The sequence below is a fragment of the Tursiops truncatus genome, chromosome 11 (assembly GCF_011762595.2).
Source record: "Tursiops truncatus isolate mTurTru1 chromosome 11, mTurTru1.mat.Y, whole genome shotgun sequence".
NCBI classification, from domain to species: domain Eukaryota; kingdom Metazoa; phylum Chordata; class Mammalia; order Artiodactyla; family Delphinidae; genus Tursiops; species Tursiops truncatus.
In genome coordinates this window covers 80,193,199-80,212,871 of record NC_047044.1, presented here as the reverse complement: position 1 = coordinate 80,212,871, position 19,673 = coordinate 80,193,199, and the positions used below count along the sequence as shown (strand labels likewise).

At 40.1% G+C, this 19,673-nt stretch overlaps 1 protein-coding gene and 1 non-coding gene across 2 annotated transcripts; one reads left to right on the top strand and one right to left on the bottom strand.

The window, feature by feature from the left end:
* The first annotated feature begins 239 nt into the window (after positions 1–239).
* SMCO2 (single-pass membrane protein with coiled-coil domains 2) lies at positions 240–11,526 on the top strand. Its single transcript, XM_019937933.3, is given in 6 exon segments — positions 240–367; positions 2,212–2,326; positions 8,948–9,084; positions 9,605–9,610; positions 11,241–11,305; positions 11,308–11,526. Coding segments are annotated over 6 exon segments (618 nt in total). The 3' UTR covers positions 11,475–11,526.
* On the bottom strand, positions 4,569–4,672 carry LOC117314333 (U6 spliceosomal RNA). The gene has a single exon (XR_004529085.1). It is a non-coding gene; the product is annotated as a U6 spliceosomal RNA (small nuclear RNA).
* Positions 11,527–19,673: the final 8,147 nt, after the last annotated feature.

Genomic DNA, 19,673 nt, shown 5'->3' with positions numbered 1-19,673 from the left:
AATCCTTAAAAATCAGTATATCATATTACCAGGAGTTCCACTTCTAGGGAAGTATTCTAAGTAAGTAATACACTGAATGCACTGAAATGCACTGAAAATTCCTAAACAAATATATTCATTACTATATTGTTTACAGCAGTGAGAAATTAGAAATAATTGTCAACGATAGGAAAAGAGTAAAACAAACATCAATTTACAAATAGAAAGAAATATACCATTGCCCCTGCAGTGCTGAAGAAATGGCTCTCACGAAGCTAAGTGTCAAGATGCTTCTGCAGATGAAGCTAGCTGGGAAGGAGCAAGAATTGACAGAGAAAAACAATGGCTTTCTCCAAAACATCGATGTGGCCGAAGGTGCAATGCAGAAGTAAGTCAGGGCTGAGCTCCCAGGGGCAGTTTCTGGGGTCCTGTCTGGAGACTTCCTCAGCCTGGTAGGACCGCATGACGAGATTTCCAGGTTCAGGGTTGGGGTTGACATTCTTCTCTATAATGCTTCTAATTTTGATCTCACGAATATCTAGTGTGGTAGGTCCTGTGGGATAGTCAAGGGACCTATGGTCATAAATTAGGCAGATATCAGTTGAATAGGAATGGTCAAGATGCTCGTCTCAATTTGTGAAAAAACGTTGATTGTTTTGTTCCTTCATCATCTTCACCTGCTAAAGATATAAACCATTTAATATGGTTTCTAGAGTAGAGGAAACACACATTCATATAAATATTTGTTAAGTATTTATGCATTTGTTAATACATGATAAAAATGTATACTAATACAAACCAATGGTTAACAACCTTTTTAAATTGGAAGAACTTTTCTAAAGGAAAAGATTTTCCAGAACCCCTCATATGTCAAAAAAGCTACTATGATATCAAGGATGTTTTTAAATCCATTTATAATTTATTAATAACAGTAGCATATACATTTGGAAACATTCAGCAGTATTTATTGAATCTATAGAAATCTATATACTTTCCAGGACCACTGTTTATCAGGGTAGGTATAGAATGTCCCCCAACTCAGGGTTCAAGACCCACAGATAGGAAACCACTGCCTTAGGCCTCCATCACAAGTATATTGCAATTCATTTAAAAGTATACTTGAGTGTGTGAGTGTGTGTGTGCACAGCTATACACATATATGCAGCCCAGCAAAATAACAATAGTCCAATAGGGAATGGGCAAGGGATTATCATAGCAAAGGAAGTACAAATGAGTTTTATACGTACGGGCAAAGATGCTCAACCTTACTCATAAAAAGAGATTAAAACTATAGTGAGATACCAGTTTAAACATACGAGATTGGCGAAGATCAAAAACTTTTCTAACACGTGGTTTCAGAAAAGGAGTTGGAAAACAGGCGGTCTCATCATTTTTGCTGAAAGTGTAAATGGATTTAACCTCTTCAAAGCATAATTTGGTAAAATCTATCAAAAATTTAAAATATACGTATCTATTGACCCAGCAGTTCTATTTTTAGGGTTATCCAATGGAGACTCTTGTATGTATACACATAGATATGTAGGGATATTCACTGCAGCATTGTTTGCAGTAGCATTGGATTAGAAACAGTGTGCATAAACATTAATAAAGAACTGATTAGCAAATTATGATGGAATACCATATAACAATTTTTAAAAAGAGGCAGCTCTATAGGTACTAGTACGAAATGGACTCCAAGATAATATCCTCTCATTTGTACTTAAAAAGGCATGTATATATTTATATAAACATAGCTGCTTATTTATGCATAGAATCTCTGTGGAAGAATAAAGAAGAAACTAGTAAATGTTGGGAGGAGGACGTCTTGGGTCTAGAAATCATGATGGTAGCACAGACTTACTCCTTTCCTTTGAAGCATATGACACTTTTTTAACTCTACTTTTTAAAGAAGCATATTTATTTATTATTTGTTTATTTTACACACGCATTTGCATATACACACAAAGAGCTGCAATGGCTTCAGAATTCAGGATCTCACTTTGAATCATTTACTGATTCAGTCAACAAATATTTATCCAGCCTCTCTATTCCTATCTCGTGTAATGCACTACACTAGACATTATTCACACAGAATGAAATCAGTACAAGAGTACCAGGTGCTCTTTGGGGCCGGAAAGATCCAGTGTTCTCCCTCTAGAGAAGTTTAGGGCAGGCCTAAGCTATAGACCGAAGACATAATAACAGTATCTTTTTCAGTTGTGTGCCTTACAGTTTGCTAAGGGAATTTACCAAAATGGACCACATCTTGGACAGATCAGATGATGAGGACATTTTCTCTGAAAACTCTCAAACTGACTTCCTTCATGATTTGGAGACTAAAAAATGGGTAAGGGACAGACTTAAATGTCACAGTGGGTGAAGAGAGGAACTTCATATTTCATATCTCAAAGCAGCAAGGATATTATCACAAGGTTTCCTCATAATAGGTGTGAGATGTTCAGGGCTTTAAAATCAAGATGGAGGCATTCTCTCCTCTGAAGCCTGCTGTTATTACACAAGGGACTTACTAGTATTCCCATACAAAGAATTGTGCATTACCTTATTTTTGTCCTTGGGATTTGTGAAATAACTGTGACATTTTTTACCTCAGAGCAAATTACTGTATGTAGAATTGCCCCCTGGATTGCAGATTGTCTTCCAATAGATGCATTAGAGAGATCCATTTACTCATTTTTAAATGAAGTATGGCTGAGTTAGAATATTATATTAATTTCAGATGTACAGTATAGTGATTTAGTATTTTTACAGATTATACTGCATTAAAAGTTATTATAAGATATTGGCTATAATTCCCTGTGCTATACAATATATCCTTTTTGCTTATCTATTTTATACATAGTAGTTTGTATCTCTTGATCCCTTACCCCTAATTTGTACCTCCCCCTTTTAGTTAATCTCTAGTTTGTTTTCTACATCTGTGAGTCTCTTTTTGTTTTGCTATATACATTTGTTTGTATTGTTTATTAAATTCCACATGTGATATCATACAGTATTTGCCTTTCTCTCTCTGGCTTATTTCACTAAACATAATATTCTGTAGATCCATTCATGTTGCTTTAGATGGCAGAGTTTCATTCTTTTTACAGCTGAGTAGTACTCCATTGTGTGTGTATGTATATATATATATATATATATATATATATATATATATATATATATATATATACACAACATCTTCTTTATCCATTCATGCTGATGGACACTTAGGTTGCTTCCATATCTTAGCTATTATAAATAGTGCTGCTATGAATATTGAGGTGCATGTATCTTTTTGAATTAGTGTTTTCATTTTTTCTGGATATATACCCAGGAGTGGAATTGCTGGATTGTATGATAGTTCTATTTTTAGTTTTTTGAGGAACCTCCATGCTGTTTTTCATAGTGGCTGCACTAATTTACATTCTTACCAACTATGTACAAGGGTTCCCTTTTCTCCATATCCTCACCAACATTTGTTATTTGTAGACTTTTTGATAATAGCCATTCTGACAGTTGTGAGGTGATATCTCATTGTTGTTTTGATTTGCATTTCTCTAATAATTTAGCAATGTTGTGTATCTTTTCATGTTTCTGTTGGCCATCTGTATGTCTTCTTTGGAAAATGTCTATTCAGGTCTTATGCCCATTTTTGGATTGGGTTGTTTTGATATTGAGTTGCTTATATATTTTGGATATTAATCCTTTATCGATCATATCATTTGCAAATATTTTCTTCCATTCCATAGGTTGTCTTTTCGTTTTGTTGATGATTTCCTTTCCTGTGCAAAAACTTTTAAGTTTAATTAGGTCCCATTTGTTTATTTTTGCTTTTATTTCTTCTGCCTTAGGAGACATATCCAAAAAAAAATATTGCTACAATTTATGTCAAAGAGTGTTCTGCCTATGTTCTCTTTTATGGTTTCCATTCTTACATTTAGGTCTTTAAACTATTTTGAATTTATTTTTGTATATGGTGTGAGGGAATGTTCTAATATCATTGCTTTACATGTAGCTGTCCAATTTTCCCAGCATCACTTACTGAAGAGACTGTTTTTTCTCCATTGTATATTCCTGCCTCCTTTGTCATAGATTAATTGACCATAGATGTGTGGGTTTATTTCTGGGTTCTCTATTCTGTTCCATTGATCTGTGTGTCTGTTTTTGTGCCAGTACCATGCTGTTTTGATTACTGTAGATTTGTAGTACAGTCTGAAATCTGGTAGGGTGATACCTCCAGCTTTGTTCTTTTTTTCTCAGGATTGCTCTGGCAATTCAGGTTCTTTTGTGGTTCCATATAAATTTTAGGATTATTTGTTTTCATTATGTGGAAAATGTCCTGGGTATTTTAAATAATAGAGATTGCATTAAATCTGTAGATTGCTTTGAGTAGTATGACCATTTTAAAAATATTAATTCTTCCAATCCAAGAACATGGAATATCTTTCCATTTCCTTATATCATCTTCAATTTCTTTCATTAATTTTTTTATAGTGTGCAGAGTATAGGTCTTTCACCTTCTTAGCTCAGTTTATTCCTAGGTGTTTTATTCTTCTTGATGCCGTTTAAAATGGGATGTTTTTACTTTCACAAAAAATATGGAACATTTCACGAATTTGAATGTCACCCTTGTGCAGGGGCCATGCTAATCCTTATATTGTTCCAATTTTAGTATACATGCTGCTGAAGTGAGCACCCATTTACTCTTAATTCAATCTGAACCTCTCTCAGTCTGAAATTCAGTCACCCAGCTGACATGGAATGGAGAAATTTGGACAAAATGCCTGAGATTGTCCTGGAGAGGGTTTACGCTTTCATTTAGTTGAAAGCAAATGCATGGCCAAGACCCCTTTTATTATTGATGAACAGATCTCCCCATAGATTCCCCAGGCTATTGGCTATAGAGGAAGGTGATTTCAACCAGTCAGAAAAACATACAGAAATGATGGAGTGGGTATTTCCTCTTCCTAGGCTTATCCAGCCCCCTATGGAAGCTCAGGATTCATCTCTGTGTCTACTTCTCTTTTGAATACATTTTGGATACGAGGATGGCTAACTCTACAATCCATAGAAAGAAAGGTCCTCAAAGAATATCCCAAACTGGACTTTACCTTCAAGGACTCTGCAGTAAGGAAAAAAGAAACAAGAGAAATAGAAGGGGGCTTCCCTGGTGGCGCAGTGGTTGGGAGTCCGCCTGCCGATGCACGGGACACGGGCTCATGCCCCGGTCCGGGAGGATCCCACATGCCGCGGAGCGGCTGGGCCCGTGAACCATGGCCGCTGAGCCTGCGCGTCAGGAGCCTGTGCTCCGCAACGGGAGAGGCCGCAGCTGTGAGAGGCCCGCGTACCTCAAAAAAGGGAAAAGAAAAAAAAAAAGAAATAGAAGGGGATAGAAGGTGTGAAGGAATGGAGTTAGACGTGTGGAGTATAGATAATAATAAGACAAAAAGTGGAAAGAGACAGACAGATACTTGTTCTAAAAAAAAAAGAATAATAGGAACTGAATTAGAAGAGTAGTCTTAGGATGGGAAAAGAAAATAGGGAAATTGAGGTGATCGTAGGGATGATCTTAGGGAACACATGAATTGAAGGTGTAACTCTATAAATAGTGTCATCTGATTCTTTGCAGGGGCCTTGTCCCTGGACTCCAGGTAAGGGCTGCTACCCTTAGACCTACTTTTCCAGGACAACTTCCCTGTACTTGTGGTTCAGTGAACCCTGCTGAATCCTGTTAGTCAGTGAATGGTGATATCATCACTTGTTGGCCTAGGACAGAATAAGTCTAATTAGATAATAAAATTATTCACTCTGGAAGAGTTTATCAAATAGTCCACACTCTCAGGGTATAAGGCATTGTTATAGACTATTTCTTACAAACTTCAAATCAGGGCATAACGGTTTAACAAAATATTTTTTAAAATTTATGATTGTATTTCTTTATGTCTGTTTGTATGGAAAATTCTACAATTACATACAAATAAATCATAGGCAATCACATAATTAACAAATAATTATTAAAAAATTTGGCTATCTGCTAACAAAAGGACAAATATATGACTTCTTGAGGAAGACACCTTATTCTCTTATTCTCTGAAAACAAACCAGGAGGTCTCTACTTTGCATAATCTTATCTTCGTCTTTTATAAGAGAAAGATTTAAAGGACAGGTCCAGAAAATGGACAAAGAATTAAGAGGAGTAAAGAAAAAATTGTTGGGTTAATTAACAAAATAGGCTTTTTAACCAGACTGCCAAAGCTGCCATGTCTACCCATCAAAGCCCCCTAAAATACTTAGAAATGAATACTTTGCTCTGGTTCCACGTTGCTAATCCCTGGCACTGCTACATACAGTGTCGATTTTAGATGCCAGGTCAGTGAACAGACTTTCCTATTTCCTGCTTTTGTTTGCATCTCTCACAAGCAGAATGTATTTGCCTGTTTCTGAAGCCTACGTATTCTAAAAGCACTTACTGAGGATCCCCTAGGTGCTAGGATACATATATATAAAATCCTTTCCCCTCAGTGAGCTCACACGCTAGGAGGGACTCAGATGAGACCGTGGCTGTGTAAGATCCATCCTAGAGGAGCAGATGAGCTATGAAGTACACGGGAGGGAGGGCTGTACAGGGAGAAGACTGGGGATGTGACAACTGAGGTTTGAAGGATGAGCTGGATGGAGGAAAAGCGTTTCAGAGAGAAGGAACAGCACATGCAAAGACAATGAAGCCAAAGAGAAACTGTGTTGTGAGAGAGGAAGGGTGCAGGAAAAGGCATGACAGGCAGGCAGGACACTGACGTAGGGATAGAGCAGGATGCAGACGGGAAGCCAGGACATCAACAGGAATCAAGATCTGAGGAGGACTCAAAGTAGGGCCCTGTCTGGGATGCCATGAGCAGTGGTGCTGGGGGGATGGGAAAAAAGTACACCGATTTAAATGACAGGTATTATTAGTGGATATGCACAAAGTGAATATAACGTAGGTAATGAAGAGGGAAAAGAATGTCTCCCGTGGCAATTCAAGAACTTCTTTCAGGTTTCTGGCAGAGGCATCTGGATGGATAGGGAGACCATTTGCAAGGGTGGGGAACCCGAACAAGGTAGAGGGGAAATATGACGAGTTCCATTTTTTACTTTCTGAGTTTGTGGTGCCTAGGAAACATCCAAATGGAGACATGTGAGCTCTTCAAAGAGCTGCATGTAAATGGAAAAGAATGCCTTTAGACTGTGTATTTCGTGCAAGTACACGTTTAGTCTGTTATTTAAAAAACACACACATTTCTTTATGTGTTCGGTCCTGCAGATTTTAAAAACTCTTTTTGTTTCTACTTCCTGCCTTTTGACTCTTTTGCAGTATATTAACCATTACCATGAAATGACCGATAAAGATAAGAAATATCACCATCAATTATTGGACATAGAACTCTAGAGATGATCTGGCCCAATTTTCTTACTACAGGCCAGGAAGCTGAGCTTTACAGTGGTTAAGTGACTTGTTCAACATCCACAGCAGTAGGACAGGACTTAGACCTCTGGTCCTCTGATTTCCAGTGTGGTGTCTTTCTCCACATCACAGCGTGTCTGCTGCTTTTGAATATACTGGTCAAAGATACGGTGGAAAGAAATTGAAATGATGGTTGCTTTTTATTCATGAAGAGGTAGCTAAGAGATAGTGGAGTCACATAATACTTGGAAAATCTAGCCTTGATTTCTTCATCTGTAAATGTGATAATAAACCTACATCACTGGTGAGGTGACACTGGGTTGTGAGAGTGCCAACGGTAGGGACTAGGTATTCTTTAACCTGAACCCAAGTCCTAAATACAATTCCATGGTTTTGGAATGAGAAAACCTAGTTCAAGTTCTAGTCCATATACTTACCAGCCATGTCGATTGGTTTCCTGTGGCAGCTATGGCAAATTAGCCTTGGTGGTTTAAAACCACACACACACACACACAGGGTTTCCCTGGTGGCGCAGTGGTTGAGAGTCCGCCTGCTGATGCAGGGGACGCGGGTTCGTGCCCCGGTCCGGGAAGATCCCACATGCCGCGGAGCGGCTGGGCCCGTGAGCCATAGCCGCTGAGCCTTCGCGTCCGGAGCCTGTGCTCCTCAACGGGAGAGGCCACAACAGTGAGAGGCCCGCGTACAGCAAAAAAAAAAAAACAAAACACACACACACACACAAATGTATTCTCTCATAGTTCTGGAGGCCAGAATTCCAAAATCAAGGGGTCAGCGAGCCCACGCTCCCTCTGAAGGCTCCTGGGGAGAATCTTTCCTTGCCTCTTCCAGGTTTTGCTGGCTCCAGACATTCCTTAGTTTGTAGCTGCATAAACTCCAGTCTGCCTCCGTCTTCACAAGAGTTTCTCTGTGTTGTTTCCTCTTGTTTCTCATTAGGACACTTGTCATTGGATTTAGGACCCACCCAGGTAATCCAAGATAATCTCATCTCAAGTTTATTAACTTAATTACCTCAGCAAAAACCCCTCCCTTTTTCTTTTTTTTTTTCCAAATAATGTCACATTGTCAGGGCCTAGTATTAGGACATGGACATATCATTTTGGGGTCATCACTTAACTCACTACACCATATGACCTTGACCAAATCACCAAATAGGAATGGCCCAGGGGATTTCAGTACCTACCTTTATCCACCTCAGGGCTATCACGAGAATTAAAAGAAATGATGTACATGAAGGCAATTTGTAGAGGTATGTGAATGTTATTCCTATTGACTTGGTCAGTGATGTACACAGATATTTCAATAAGAAACTGATCTGTTCTCTCTACTCTCCATGTCCCTGCCCCAGCCTTCCTCTGTCACAGAGCAGGAGGGCATGTCAGCCTACCTCACAGATGCATCAGAAGACTCCAGCCTCAGAGGGGACTATGTGCTTGCCCCCAGAGAAGGGGGGCCACCACCTCTTGTGATAACCCTTTTGTTCTGCTTTGCTTTCTTCATGATCTTTATCAGGATATGTTGGAGCTGGAGGCTGGGCATGACCGGGACCTGCAGAGTGAACAAGCTGAGCAAGAAAGAGATCACGTTCAACAGGAAGATCCCCAGGCATCCACATCTTTGCAGTTTTCAAAGGAGAACATCCCTGAATAGTAAGCCCTGGAGCGTGCAAGAAGGAACATTTAAGAATGTTTTGTAGTGCTTCCCTGGTGGCGCAGTGGTTGAGAGTCCGCCTGCCGATGCAGGGGACACGGGTTCGTGCCCCGGTCCGGGAAGATCCCACATGCCACGGAGCAGCTGGGACCGTGAGCCATGGCTGCTGAGCCTGCACATCCAGAGCCTGTGCTCCATGACGGGAGAGGCCACAACAGTGAGAGGCCTGCGTACCGCAAAAAAGAAAAAAATCAAGTGATTCAGTAGTATCAAGAAATAGATCTGAATCCATCCATACCTGAAGTGTTCATTGAAAGAAAGGGCAAACTAGAAGGACACATTCTAAACCAAAAGAGAAACAAACCAAAGAAAAACAAAATAAAAGAAGAAACCAAAAATTAAAATAAAATAGAAAGAATGAATAAATCAAAGGAGGAAAGGTAAGAAAGAAAAAAGAAAACTTAGCTGATTATATTAAAGTGATGGGATTATAGTTTTTTCATTTCTCTGTTTTCCAAGTTATCTGTAATTTAGAAAAAAACGATTTTTCTCTTTTAAAAATTAATGTTAGGACTTCCCTGGTGGTCCAGTGGCTAAGACTCTGTACTCCCAATGCAGGGGGCCTGGGTTTGATCCCTGGTCGGGGAACTAGATCCCGCATGCGGCAACTAAGACCTGGCACAGCCAAATAAAAAATTTTTTTTAAAAATTAATGTTAAAATGTGTTTCTTTGAGAATGTTCCAGCTTAGCATTTCTGAGATGATTAATTTTGGGATTTAGGAAGACAGTATTTATTTACTAGATATGTTTTGGTAGTGAGTCATTTTTCTTTTCATAAGAAAGAACAAATCTAGATTTAGTGCTCCCTGAGGACAGAACATCTCTGCTTCACCTTGGCAGCCATCACAGTCTCTTCATAATAGAGTATTTTAGGAACATTGGCTCTTTAATAAATGTGTGAAGTAGAAGCAATGATTTGTGTAACTGCCAAGAGATAGCCAGTGGCAATAATGCCAAAAAACTTGGCTCAGGTTCATGGAATCCACTGAGTTGGGTCACAACATAGATCCATGGCTAGCTTTAACTGTGCTCTAGATTTGCTCTTCTGAAACCTGTTATAGAAGGTAATTATCTCCAAGCAACTGGATTATCTGTGACATTTCTTTTGTTCTTTGTGTTCTTCTGGATTTTCCAGATCTTCTACCCCAATCATGTATTGCATTTATAATTAGAAAATAATAATGCAAGGACTTCAAAGCAAATAAATAAAATACAAAAAGGGCATGTCTGGTGCTGGGATAAAACTTGATAGAGAGAGCTGAATTCCACTTGTCACATGGTATTTTGTACCCTGAGGAAAATCTAACTGCCTGCGCCTTTATTTCCTCCCAAATAGGCATCCTATACCTCCCAAGTGAGGTAGAGATGGCAATAACTGCTAGAGTGTGAGAAGAGTATTTCAAAGGAAAGAGCCTCACAGTAACCCAGGGATTCATTGTTTCATGGCTTTAGAATCTTAGAATTCCAGTGCCAGCCCTAGGATGGACTTAGGTCCATCTACTCCAAGTTCCTTCTTTTGCAGATGTCAACAGAGTTTAAGAGAAATTCAGTTACTTACTTGAATTTATAGAGCTACATGGGTGGAGGAACCAGGAGTCACATCAGTGCGGTTTTCTTCTGAACGTTCTTTTTTTTTTTTTTTTAACATCTTTATTGGGGTATAATTGCTTTACAATGGTGTGTTAGTTTCTGCTTTATAACAAAGTGAATCAGTTATACGTATACATATGTTCCCATATCTCTTCCCTCTTGCGTCTCCCTCCCTCCCACCGTCCCTATCCCACCCCTCTAGGCATTCTTTTATTTATTTGTTTGTTTGTTTACTTATCTATCAATTGATTGATGTATAGCTGATATATAATATTATATTAGTTTCAGATGTACAATATAGTGATTCAATACTTTTATAGATTATACTGCATTAAAATTTATTACAAAATAATGGCTATATTTCCCTGTAATATACAATATATCCTTGTTGCTTATTCATTTTATACATAATAGTTTGTGTCTCTTAACCTCTATCCCTATCTTGCCCTTCCCCCCTTCCCTCTCCCCACTGGTAACCACTAATTTGTTCTCTATATCCTTCAGAATGTTCTTAACACAGATGTTTTTCTTTCCTTCTAAGAAATGTGCACTGAGGATTTTCATCATGTTTATGTCCTCACCTTCACCGGACTTTCGTGTTACATACTATTTTTTGATGCTACGTTTATTTTTGAAAAGGTGCTCCCTACAATGCTTGGGTGCCGCAGAATGTGGGAACTGCGGGAGATTATTGCCCCTTTCTTGAATTTGGAAGTGGAAGACTTGTTACTCTCCTAAAGATACTGTTACCCTACTGACTTTCTTCCTAATAAAATTCTGGCTGTTCTTATATTACAGTCGTAAACTTATTTTTTAAAAAACACTGTAGGGTGTTTTGCAAAGGACATTGTAGTTATGTGGAAATTGGTTGATAACAGAAAAAATGAAAACAATTTATCTTTATCCTCATGACTCACAATGACATCTTGAATCTTTGCATGCATTTTTTTAAAAAAAATTATTTATTTTATTTATTTATTTTTGGCTGCGTTGGGTCTTTGCTGCCGCGCGCAGGCTTTCTCCAGTTGTGTCGATGGGCTTCTCATTGTGGTGGCTTCTCTTATTGTGGAGCACGGGCTCTAGGCGTGCAGGCTTCAGTAGTTGTGGTGCATGGGCTCAGTAGCTGTGGCTTGCGGGCCCCAGAGCGCAGGCTCAGTAGTTGTAGCGCCCGGGCTTAGCCGCTCTGCAGCATGTGGGATCCTCCCGGACCAGGACTCGAACCCGTGCCCCCTGCACTGGCAGGCGGACTCCCAACCGCTGCGCCACCAGGGAAGTCCCTGCATGCATTTTTAAAAACATTTCCTTCAAACCACTAGCCTCTCTTCTCCCCCACCCCCAAGGACACTGAGACTATCAGACATTAGCTTTCATGGGTGGTTATTTCCCCCATTTTGACCTCTGATGTCTCAGAAAAGAAAGCACAAAATTCCTCCCCATTTTTAATTCAGTCAAATTGGGTCCATATATATATATATATATATATATTTTTTTTTTTTTTTTTTTTTTTTTTTTTTTTTTTTTGCGGTACGCGGGCCTCTCACTGTTGTGGCCTCTCCCGTTGAGGAGCACAGGCTCCGGACGCGCAGGCTCAGCGGCCATGGCTCACGGGCCCAGCCGCTCCGCGGCATGTGGGATCTTCCCGGACCGGGGCACGAGCCCATGTCCCCTGCATCGGCAGGCGGACTCCCAACCACTGCGCCACGAGGGAAGCCCTGGGTCCATATTTTGAATGTAGTGGACATTTTTGGGTCTTGCTCCCTACCGTTCATTTCTCCTTTTGGTAACAGCATCCTGATTTTGCTTTGAAAGAACTTTCTTTTCTCAGTGGGCATAGTTATAGGTGGCTTTTCAGTCTTCCTATTGTTCTCTGTTCCTGTCTTCCTATTAACGAGAAAAAGGAATGTTCCTTGTCTTCCTATTAGCAAGAGTTGGGGATATGCTGAATCAGACATTCTCTAAGAATAAGAATTTTGAGAACAATCATACAAAGAAGGAAAATGATGGGAAGTTCAATTTTGTGAACCAGCCCATGTCTTTTTCTGCTTAAGGTAGCCAGAGTTGGTTCTGTAGCATATTTAAAAAGGAAGTCTAATCGATACAGTAGTTTTGAAAGCCAGACTGGAGCATTTTTATCCCTAGCTTTGTAGGTAATGGGGAAATAGTGAACATTATTTGCAATATGAAAAATAGTTATAATTGAACTGTGCAAGGTTAGTAGAACCATGAAGAATGAACTGGAGTAGGTGGGCAGATGGTTTGTGAGAGATCAGTTAAACGGCCATTCAGTGGTTCAGGTGAGCTAAAGAGGTGGGAATGGGGATAAAAAGGAGCTGATGGGTGAGGTAGATATTGTAAGGGTGGATGTTATGATATTTGCGTGGGTGATGGATGTGGGGTTGGAAGGATGCTGACAAAGGGAGGTGTGGAATGCAGTTCAGTTCTCCTCACATTGAATAGGTCTTGAAGGATAGATACTATTTTCATGGAAGAGATTGAGGAAAAGGCATTTCAGAGAAAATAACAGCATGAGTAAAATTTGAGCCATGGACAGAAGGCAGAATCAAGAAATTTGGCTGAGCAAATTGCTCAACAAACCAGTTTGTATGTTCCTTTTTTCTTTAATTAAAAAAAAAATTGGGGAATTCCCTGGCAGTCCAGTGATTAGGGCTCCGCACTTCCACTGCGGGGGGCAGGGGTTTGATCCCTGGTCGAGGAACTGGTCCCACAACCTGCGTGGCATGGCCAAAAAAAAAAAATTATACAATTTTTAAAGGTTACTTTCCATTTACAGTTACTACAAAATATTGGCTATATTCCCTGGGTTGTATAATACATCCCTGAGCCTATCTTACACCCAGTAGTTTGTGCCTCCCACTTTCCCACCCCCATAATGCCCTCCCCCACACACACTTGTAACCACTAGTTTGTTCTCTATATGAGTCTGCTTCTTTTTTGCTATATTCACTAGTTTGTTGTATTTTTAATATTCTACACATAAGCGATATCATACAAATACTGATTTGTCTTTCTCTGTCTGACTTATTTCACTTAGCATAATGCCCTCCAAGTCCATCCATGTTGCTGTAAATGGCAAAATTTCATTTTTTTTATGGCTGAGTAGTATTCCATTGTATATATATATACCACATCTTCTTTATCCATTCATCTATTGATGGACACTTAGGTTGCTTCCGTATCTTGGCGATTGTAAATAATGCTGCTATGAACATTGGGGTGCATGTATCTCTTTGAATTAGTGTTTTTGGGGGGTATATACCCAGGAGTGGAATTTCTGGGTCATGTGGTAGTTCTGCTTTTAGTTTCTTGAGAAACCTCCTCACTGTTTTCCACAGTGGCAGCACCAATTTACATTCCCACCAACAGTATAGTTTGTACATTCCTTTAAAACAAACACTCGACCTTGTTCATTTCATGGTCATTCTGGTCCATCAACTGGATGCATCAGAATCACTTGGAGAGCTTTAAACAGTAGAGATTTCCAACCCTGCCCCCAGATATTTAGATTCAGCAGAACTAATATGGGGCCCGGAACTTTATTTTTAAAAATCTCTCCAGCTGAATCTAATACAGATCCCAAATTTGGGAACCATGCCATGGTACACCTTATGACAATGCTGTGCACACAGTAATTACTCAGTAAATACATGTTGAAGTAAATTAAATTAGGTGCTCTTATCTTTGTGGCCTCCCTATCACCTCATTTAGTGTTACATTCAATATTTGTTCAAAAATTTTCATCATAGCCATTTTCCCAGTGTCCCCACATCTTCTCACACCCTTGAAATAACCATCAGGTCCTTTACTATCTTTTTGTTTTAACCTTCCAGGAATCACCAGGCCCTTCCAATTCTTCTACAGAAAATGTTCTCAGATCAGCCCCTGTTCTTTGCAGTTATAATGTTTCCATTCTGATAGGTCTTAACATACAAATGGATTATTGCTGAGAAAAGCCAGCCTATTGTTTCCACTTCCATAAACTGCTATTATTCACCAACCTTAGAAAAGAATAGACTCCAAATGCCACTTTTGTCCTCATAGTCTACAGCCAGCAAGCTACAGCGGTAGCCAGATGTATGAAATACGCTTGTGAGTGACTCTAAAGCTGGGATAGCTACCAGGATTCCATAAAGAGACTTTTAATTATACATTTACCTTAGCATCACCTCCAGAAATTCTGAATCTTTAGATCTAGGGTGAATCTCTAATATTTTCTATTTTAATCATTTCCCCTAGCATTTCGTGGGGCTCAAAGTTTAAGAACTACCATGCTATGCTACGGGCAAAAGTTACCTGGAATTACAGTTCGGCTGAGATCTCATACAAGGTTAAACAAGAGGCTAGGAAATTTGCGGGGCAGGCAGGGGGAGTCGGGATATGGGGGGAGGGAATTTCCAGGACACACGGAAAGGAAAAAAGCCAAAAGCTCTGGGAACAATGCGTAATGTATTTGAAAGGTCTTGTGATAGTGAGAGAATATGCTGACAGATTAAAAAAAGTCACAGACTTGTTTACAGATAAAAAGACTGTTCAGGCCAATTTGTAGACAGAACCTGGCGTATGTTTTTTATAACCTTTCGGTAAATGATCATTGCTGGATACAGTATCAGCTGATTTATTTGTAAAACCAAAAATAGAAACATTGAGTTTAAGTAGCTCAAATAAAGCTAAAAGTCTTGCAAGAATCATATGACACTAGTGATGAAGTAAGGTAGGGGAACTAGATTATTTTGAAGAATAAATTAATATTTTACTAACTTCCAAGATACACTTTATTAGGCTTTTCACTAAGAGGGAATCATTTTCCCTGGGGGATGAATACCCTTAAAGTGGAAATGGTGCTATTTCACATCAATTTATTTTCAATTTGTCAGCATCTCAAGCTGGAAAGCAGGATGTCACAATGTTCTCTACTGAGAGAGGGAAACACTTTGTAAAGTACCGTAATATTAAGATGATATAAATGTCTACGTGCGGTAATTCAGTTCACTGCTTTGGTTGGTTTTATTTCAGATCTTTAAAATGCTGTATTCAACTGAGTCAACTGCTATGCTCAAGATCACTTACAAAAAAATGTTGGAATCACTTTACAACATGGTCTTGATTTGGGGCTGGGAGGAAAGAAAATGAGGGGTCACAGAATCTCCACTTGTCATGTTTTTTTGAGTGAAGACAGCTATGCTGTAGTGAAAAAAGCTTTAAACTTGGGTTCAAGGTTGAGTTACGGTCATGGCCTGCTGTCAACTGTATGCCAGTCTCCACCTTTCCCACACCCTCACAGCCCCACCCCAAACGGGATCCAAGCACTGTTCCCCGGCTGCCCAGAGCGCGGGCTGCCGAGAGCTCACAGCTAGGATCTTCCCTTGCAATTACCTTTGGTCAAAGAGACCCGCTTCACCTAAAGTTCCTCTCCTTTCTTGCATCCAGTGACTGATCCAGGCCAGGGTACATTTCCGAAGGGCCATCCCAGACTCAGAGCTCCCCATAGGATCGGTTAAGGTGTAACTGTACAGCAGTTCGATTTCTCCCTCTCTCCAGTCCTGTTCCCACCATCCCCTTGAAATGTGATGATCTTGAGAGTATTCTCCAATAAACCTAAACTCAGGTCTTCATTTCAAGGTCCACTTCAGGGAAACTTGACTGAAGATACCTGTGGAAATGAAGACTGACCAAATGAGGGCAAACAAAGGCTATTTACTCAGAGCTTCCTAAAGAAAGCAAGGGAGTCAACTGCCAACACGTGTGTTTCAACAGAGACTCAGGAAGGCAGAGGAGTGGGAAAGCTTTATATTGGAAAAAGAGGAAGGCTTCAGGTGTCCCCTAACTCAGCAGTCCCCAACCTTTTTGGCACCAGGGACCGGTTTCATGGAAGACAATTTTTCCATGGACCAGCAGGTGGGGGATGGTTTCGGGATGATTCAAGCGCATTACATTTATTGTGCACTTTATTTCTATTATTATTACATTGTAACATATAATGAAATAATTATACAACTCACCATCATGCAGAATCAGTGGGAGCCCTGAGCTTGTTTTCACTTGCCCCTCACTGATACGGTTTTGATATGAGTCTGCAAGCAATTGATTTATTGTGGTCTCTGTGCAGTCAGACCTCTCTGCTAATGATAATCTGTATTTGCAGCCACTCCCCAGCGCTAGCATCACCGCCTCAGCTACCCCTCAGATCATCAGGCTTTAGATTCTCATAAGGAGGGTGCAACCTAGATCCCTCGCATGTGCAGTTCACAGTAGGGTTCTTCCCCCTTGAGAATCTAATGCCGCAGCTGATCTGACAGGCGGCGGAGATAGGTGGTAATGCGAGCGATGGGGAGCGGCTGTAAATACAGATGAAGCTTCGCTCTCTAGGTCACCACTCACCTCCTGCTGTGTGGCCTGGTTCCTAACAGGACATGGACTGGTACTGGTCCGTGGCCCAGGGGTTGGGGACGCTCGCCCTAACTGAAGGCTGTTGGCCTGAGGAAGATGCAGGTGGGCTGACCAGAAGCAGGGCATCCTATAATGGTTAGGGGTACATGTTTGACTTTCTCTGGTTGGTCCTAAAAAGGGGGACAAAAATTAGGGAAGCTGTCATTTATTAACCACATCTTTGTTTACACATGTATAAATTGAGGAAAATAATATCTGCCTCATGAGATAGTTGGATTAAAGGACCTGAGGTTTTGTTTTTTTTTGCTGCTTTGGGTCTTTGTTGCTGCACGGGGGTTTCTCTAGTGGCAGCGAGCGGGAGCTACTCTTTGTTGCGGTGCGCGGGCTTCTCATTGCAGTGGCTTCTCTTGTTGCAGAGCACAGACTCTAGTCGCACAGGCTTCAGTAGTTGTGGCACGCGGGCTCAGTAGTTGTGGCTTGCGGGCTCTAGAACACAGGCTCAGCAGTTGTGGTGCACGGGCTTAGTTGCTCCACAGCATGTGGAATCTTCCCGGATCAGGGCTTGAACCTGTGTCCCCTGCATTGACAGGCAGATTCTTAGCCATTGAGCCACCAGGGAAACCCCTGATGTTTATTAGGTTGTAGGGTGTTATTAATTATTATTATCATTATCATTATCATAGACAATATTTTTAAACATGTGAGATTACCTAATTAAGAATTTGGAGTCTGATCTAATAGGGAAGAAATGAATTTGAATATACTTCCTGATATACTATATCCTGAAGTAGAAATGAAAAAACCACAAATTTTGACTCCTTTCTTTTTCATGTTTTGCTCACAGTCTGGCAGAAAATCTTGTTGATTCTACCTTAAAACATATGCAGAATTCAACCACTTCTCACCACCTCCCTGATACCAACTACCCTGCAAGCCATCATTATTGCAAACATCCACCAACTGTCTCCTGGAGTCTCCCTGATTCTACCCTTGCCCACATGTAATTCAGCAGTCAGAGTGATATGGTTATAATGTAGGTCAAATCACATCAGCCCTCTGCTCCAAAACCCTCAATGGCTTCCCATTTCTTTCAGAGTAAAAGCCCAAGTCCTTATGATGCCCTCCAATGACCTGTGTTTGGCCTTCCATTAGCTCCCTCACCTCACCCTGCTCTCCTTGCCCACTTGATCACACCACTCCAGTTTCACTGCCCATCTTGCTATTCCTGGAGCACATCAGGCACACTCACCTCCAGGGTTTTGCCCTGGTTGGCCCCTCTGCCCGGCAGTCTCTTCCCTTGACTATCCAAATGGCTAACTCCTACAGTGCCTTCAAATCTTAGCTCAAATGTCATCTTCTTGGCTATAATCAAAAAGACAGATAATAAGTTTTTGGTAAGGATGAGGAGAAATTGGAACCCTGACATATTACTGATGGTAATGTAAAATGATACAGCCACTTAGGAAAATGGTTCCCCCAAAAGTTAACATAGAGTTACCGTATGACCTAGTAATTTCACTTCTAGGTTATATCCAAAAGAATTGAAAACATACGTCCACACAAAAACCTGTATATGAATGTTCATAGCAGCATTTGAGAACAGCTAAAAAGTGGAAACAACTCAAATAGCCATCAACTGATGAACAGATAAACAAAACGTGGTATATGCATACAATGGAGTATTAGTCAACCACAAAAACAAAGGAAATACTGATACATGTTACAACATAGGTGACCCTTAAAAATTATGCTAAGAGGGAGAAGCCAGAAGCAAAATGTCACCTACTGTACAATTCCATTTATATGAAATGTCTGGAATAGGGAAATCCATAGAGACAGGGTAGATGAATGGCTGGGGGTGGGCAGTGACTACTAATGGGTACAGGACTTTTCTACAGTGAAGAAATATTTTGGAATTTGATAGTGGTGATGGTTGCATAACCTTGTGCATACGCCAAAGTCCACTGAATTGTACACTTTAAAATGGTGAATTTTATGCTCTATGAATTATACCTCAATTTTTAAAAATGTCATCCTCTTAATGAGACATATGACCTATGAGACCTATGACAGTCTCGTTTAAAATTGCAGTCCTCCCATCCCATCCCCATTCCATCCCTCACCATTGCTCTTCTCTGTTCTATTTTTTTGCCATGACTTCTAACATAATATAGAATTTATTCATTTATTAGGTTTATTGTTTATCTGTCTCTTTCCATTGAAATGTAACTTCCACAAGAGCAGAGGCTAAACTGGGACTTCATAGACACCACATTATCTATACGTGTAATATCAGAAAATACGTCCATTTGAACGTGGGGATACTAGCATTATAATCACTAAGAAAAATTTCCTGAGAATGATTACTTTGCTCTGAATGTTGAAAGGCTGAAGAGGAATAAGCTATATCGTGTGTGAGAGAGCCAAAGTTTAAAAGGGGTAAGAAATCATGAGGAAGGAGAAGGGCCGGATCTCTGGGAGGCTTGCACCAAATAAAGGATTAAAAGGAAAAGAGGAAAACATGTTCCATGT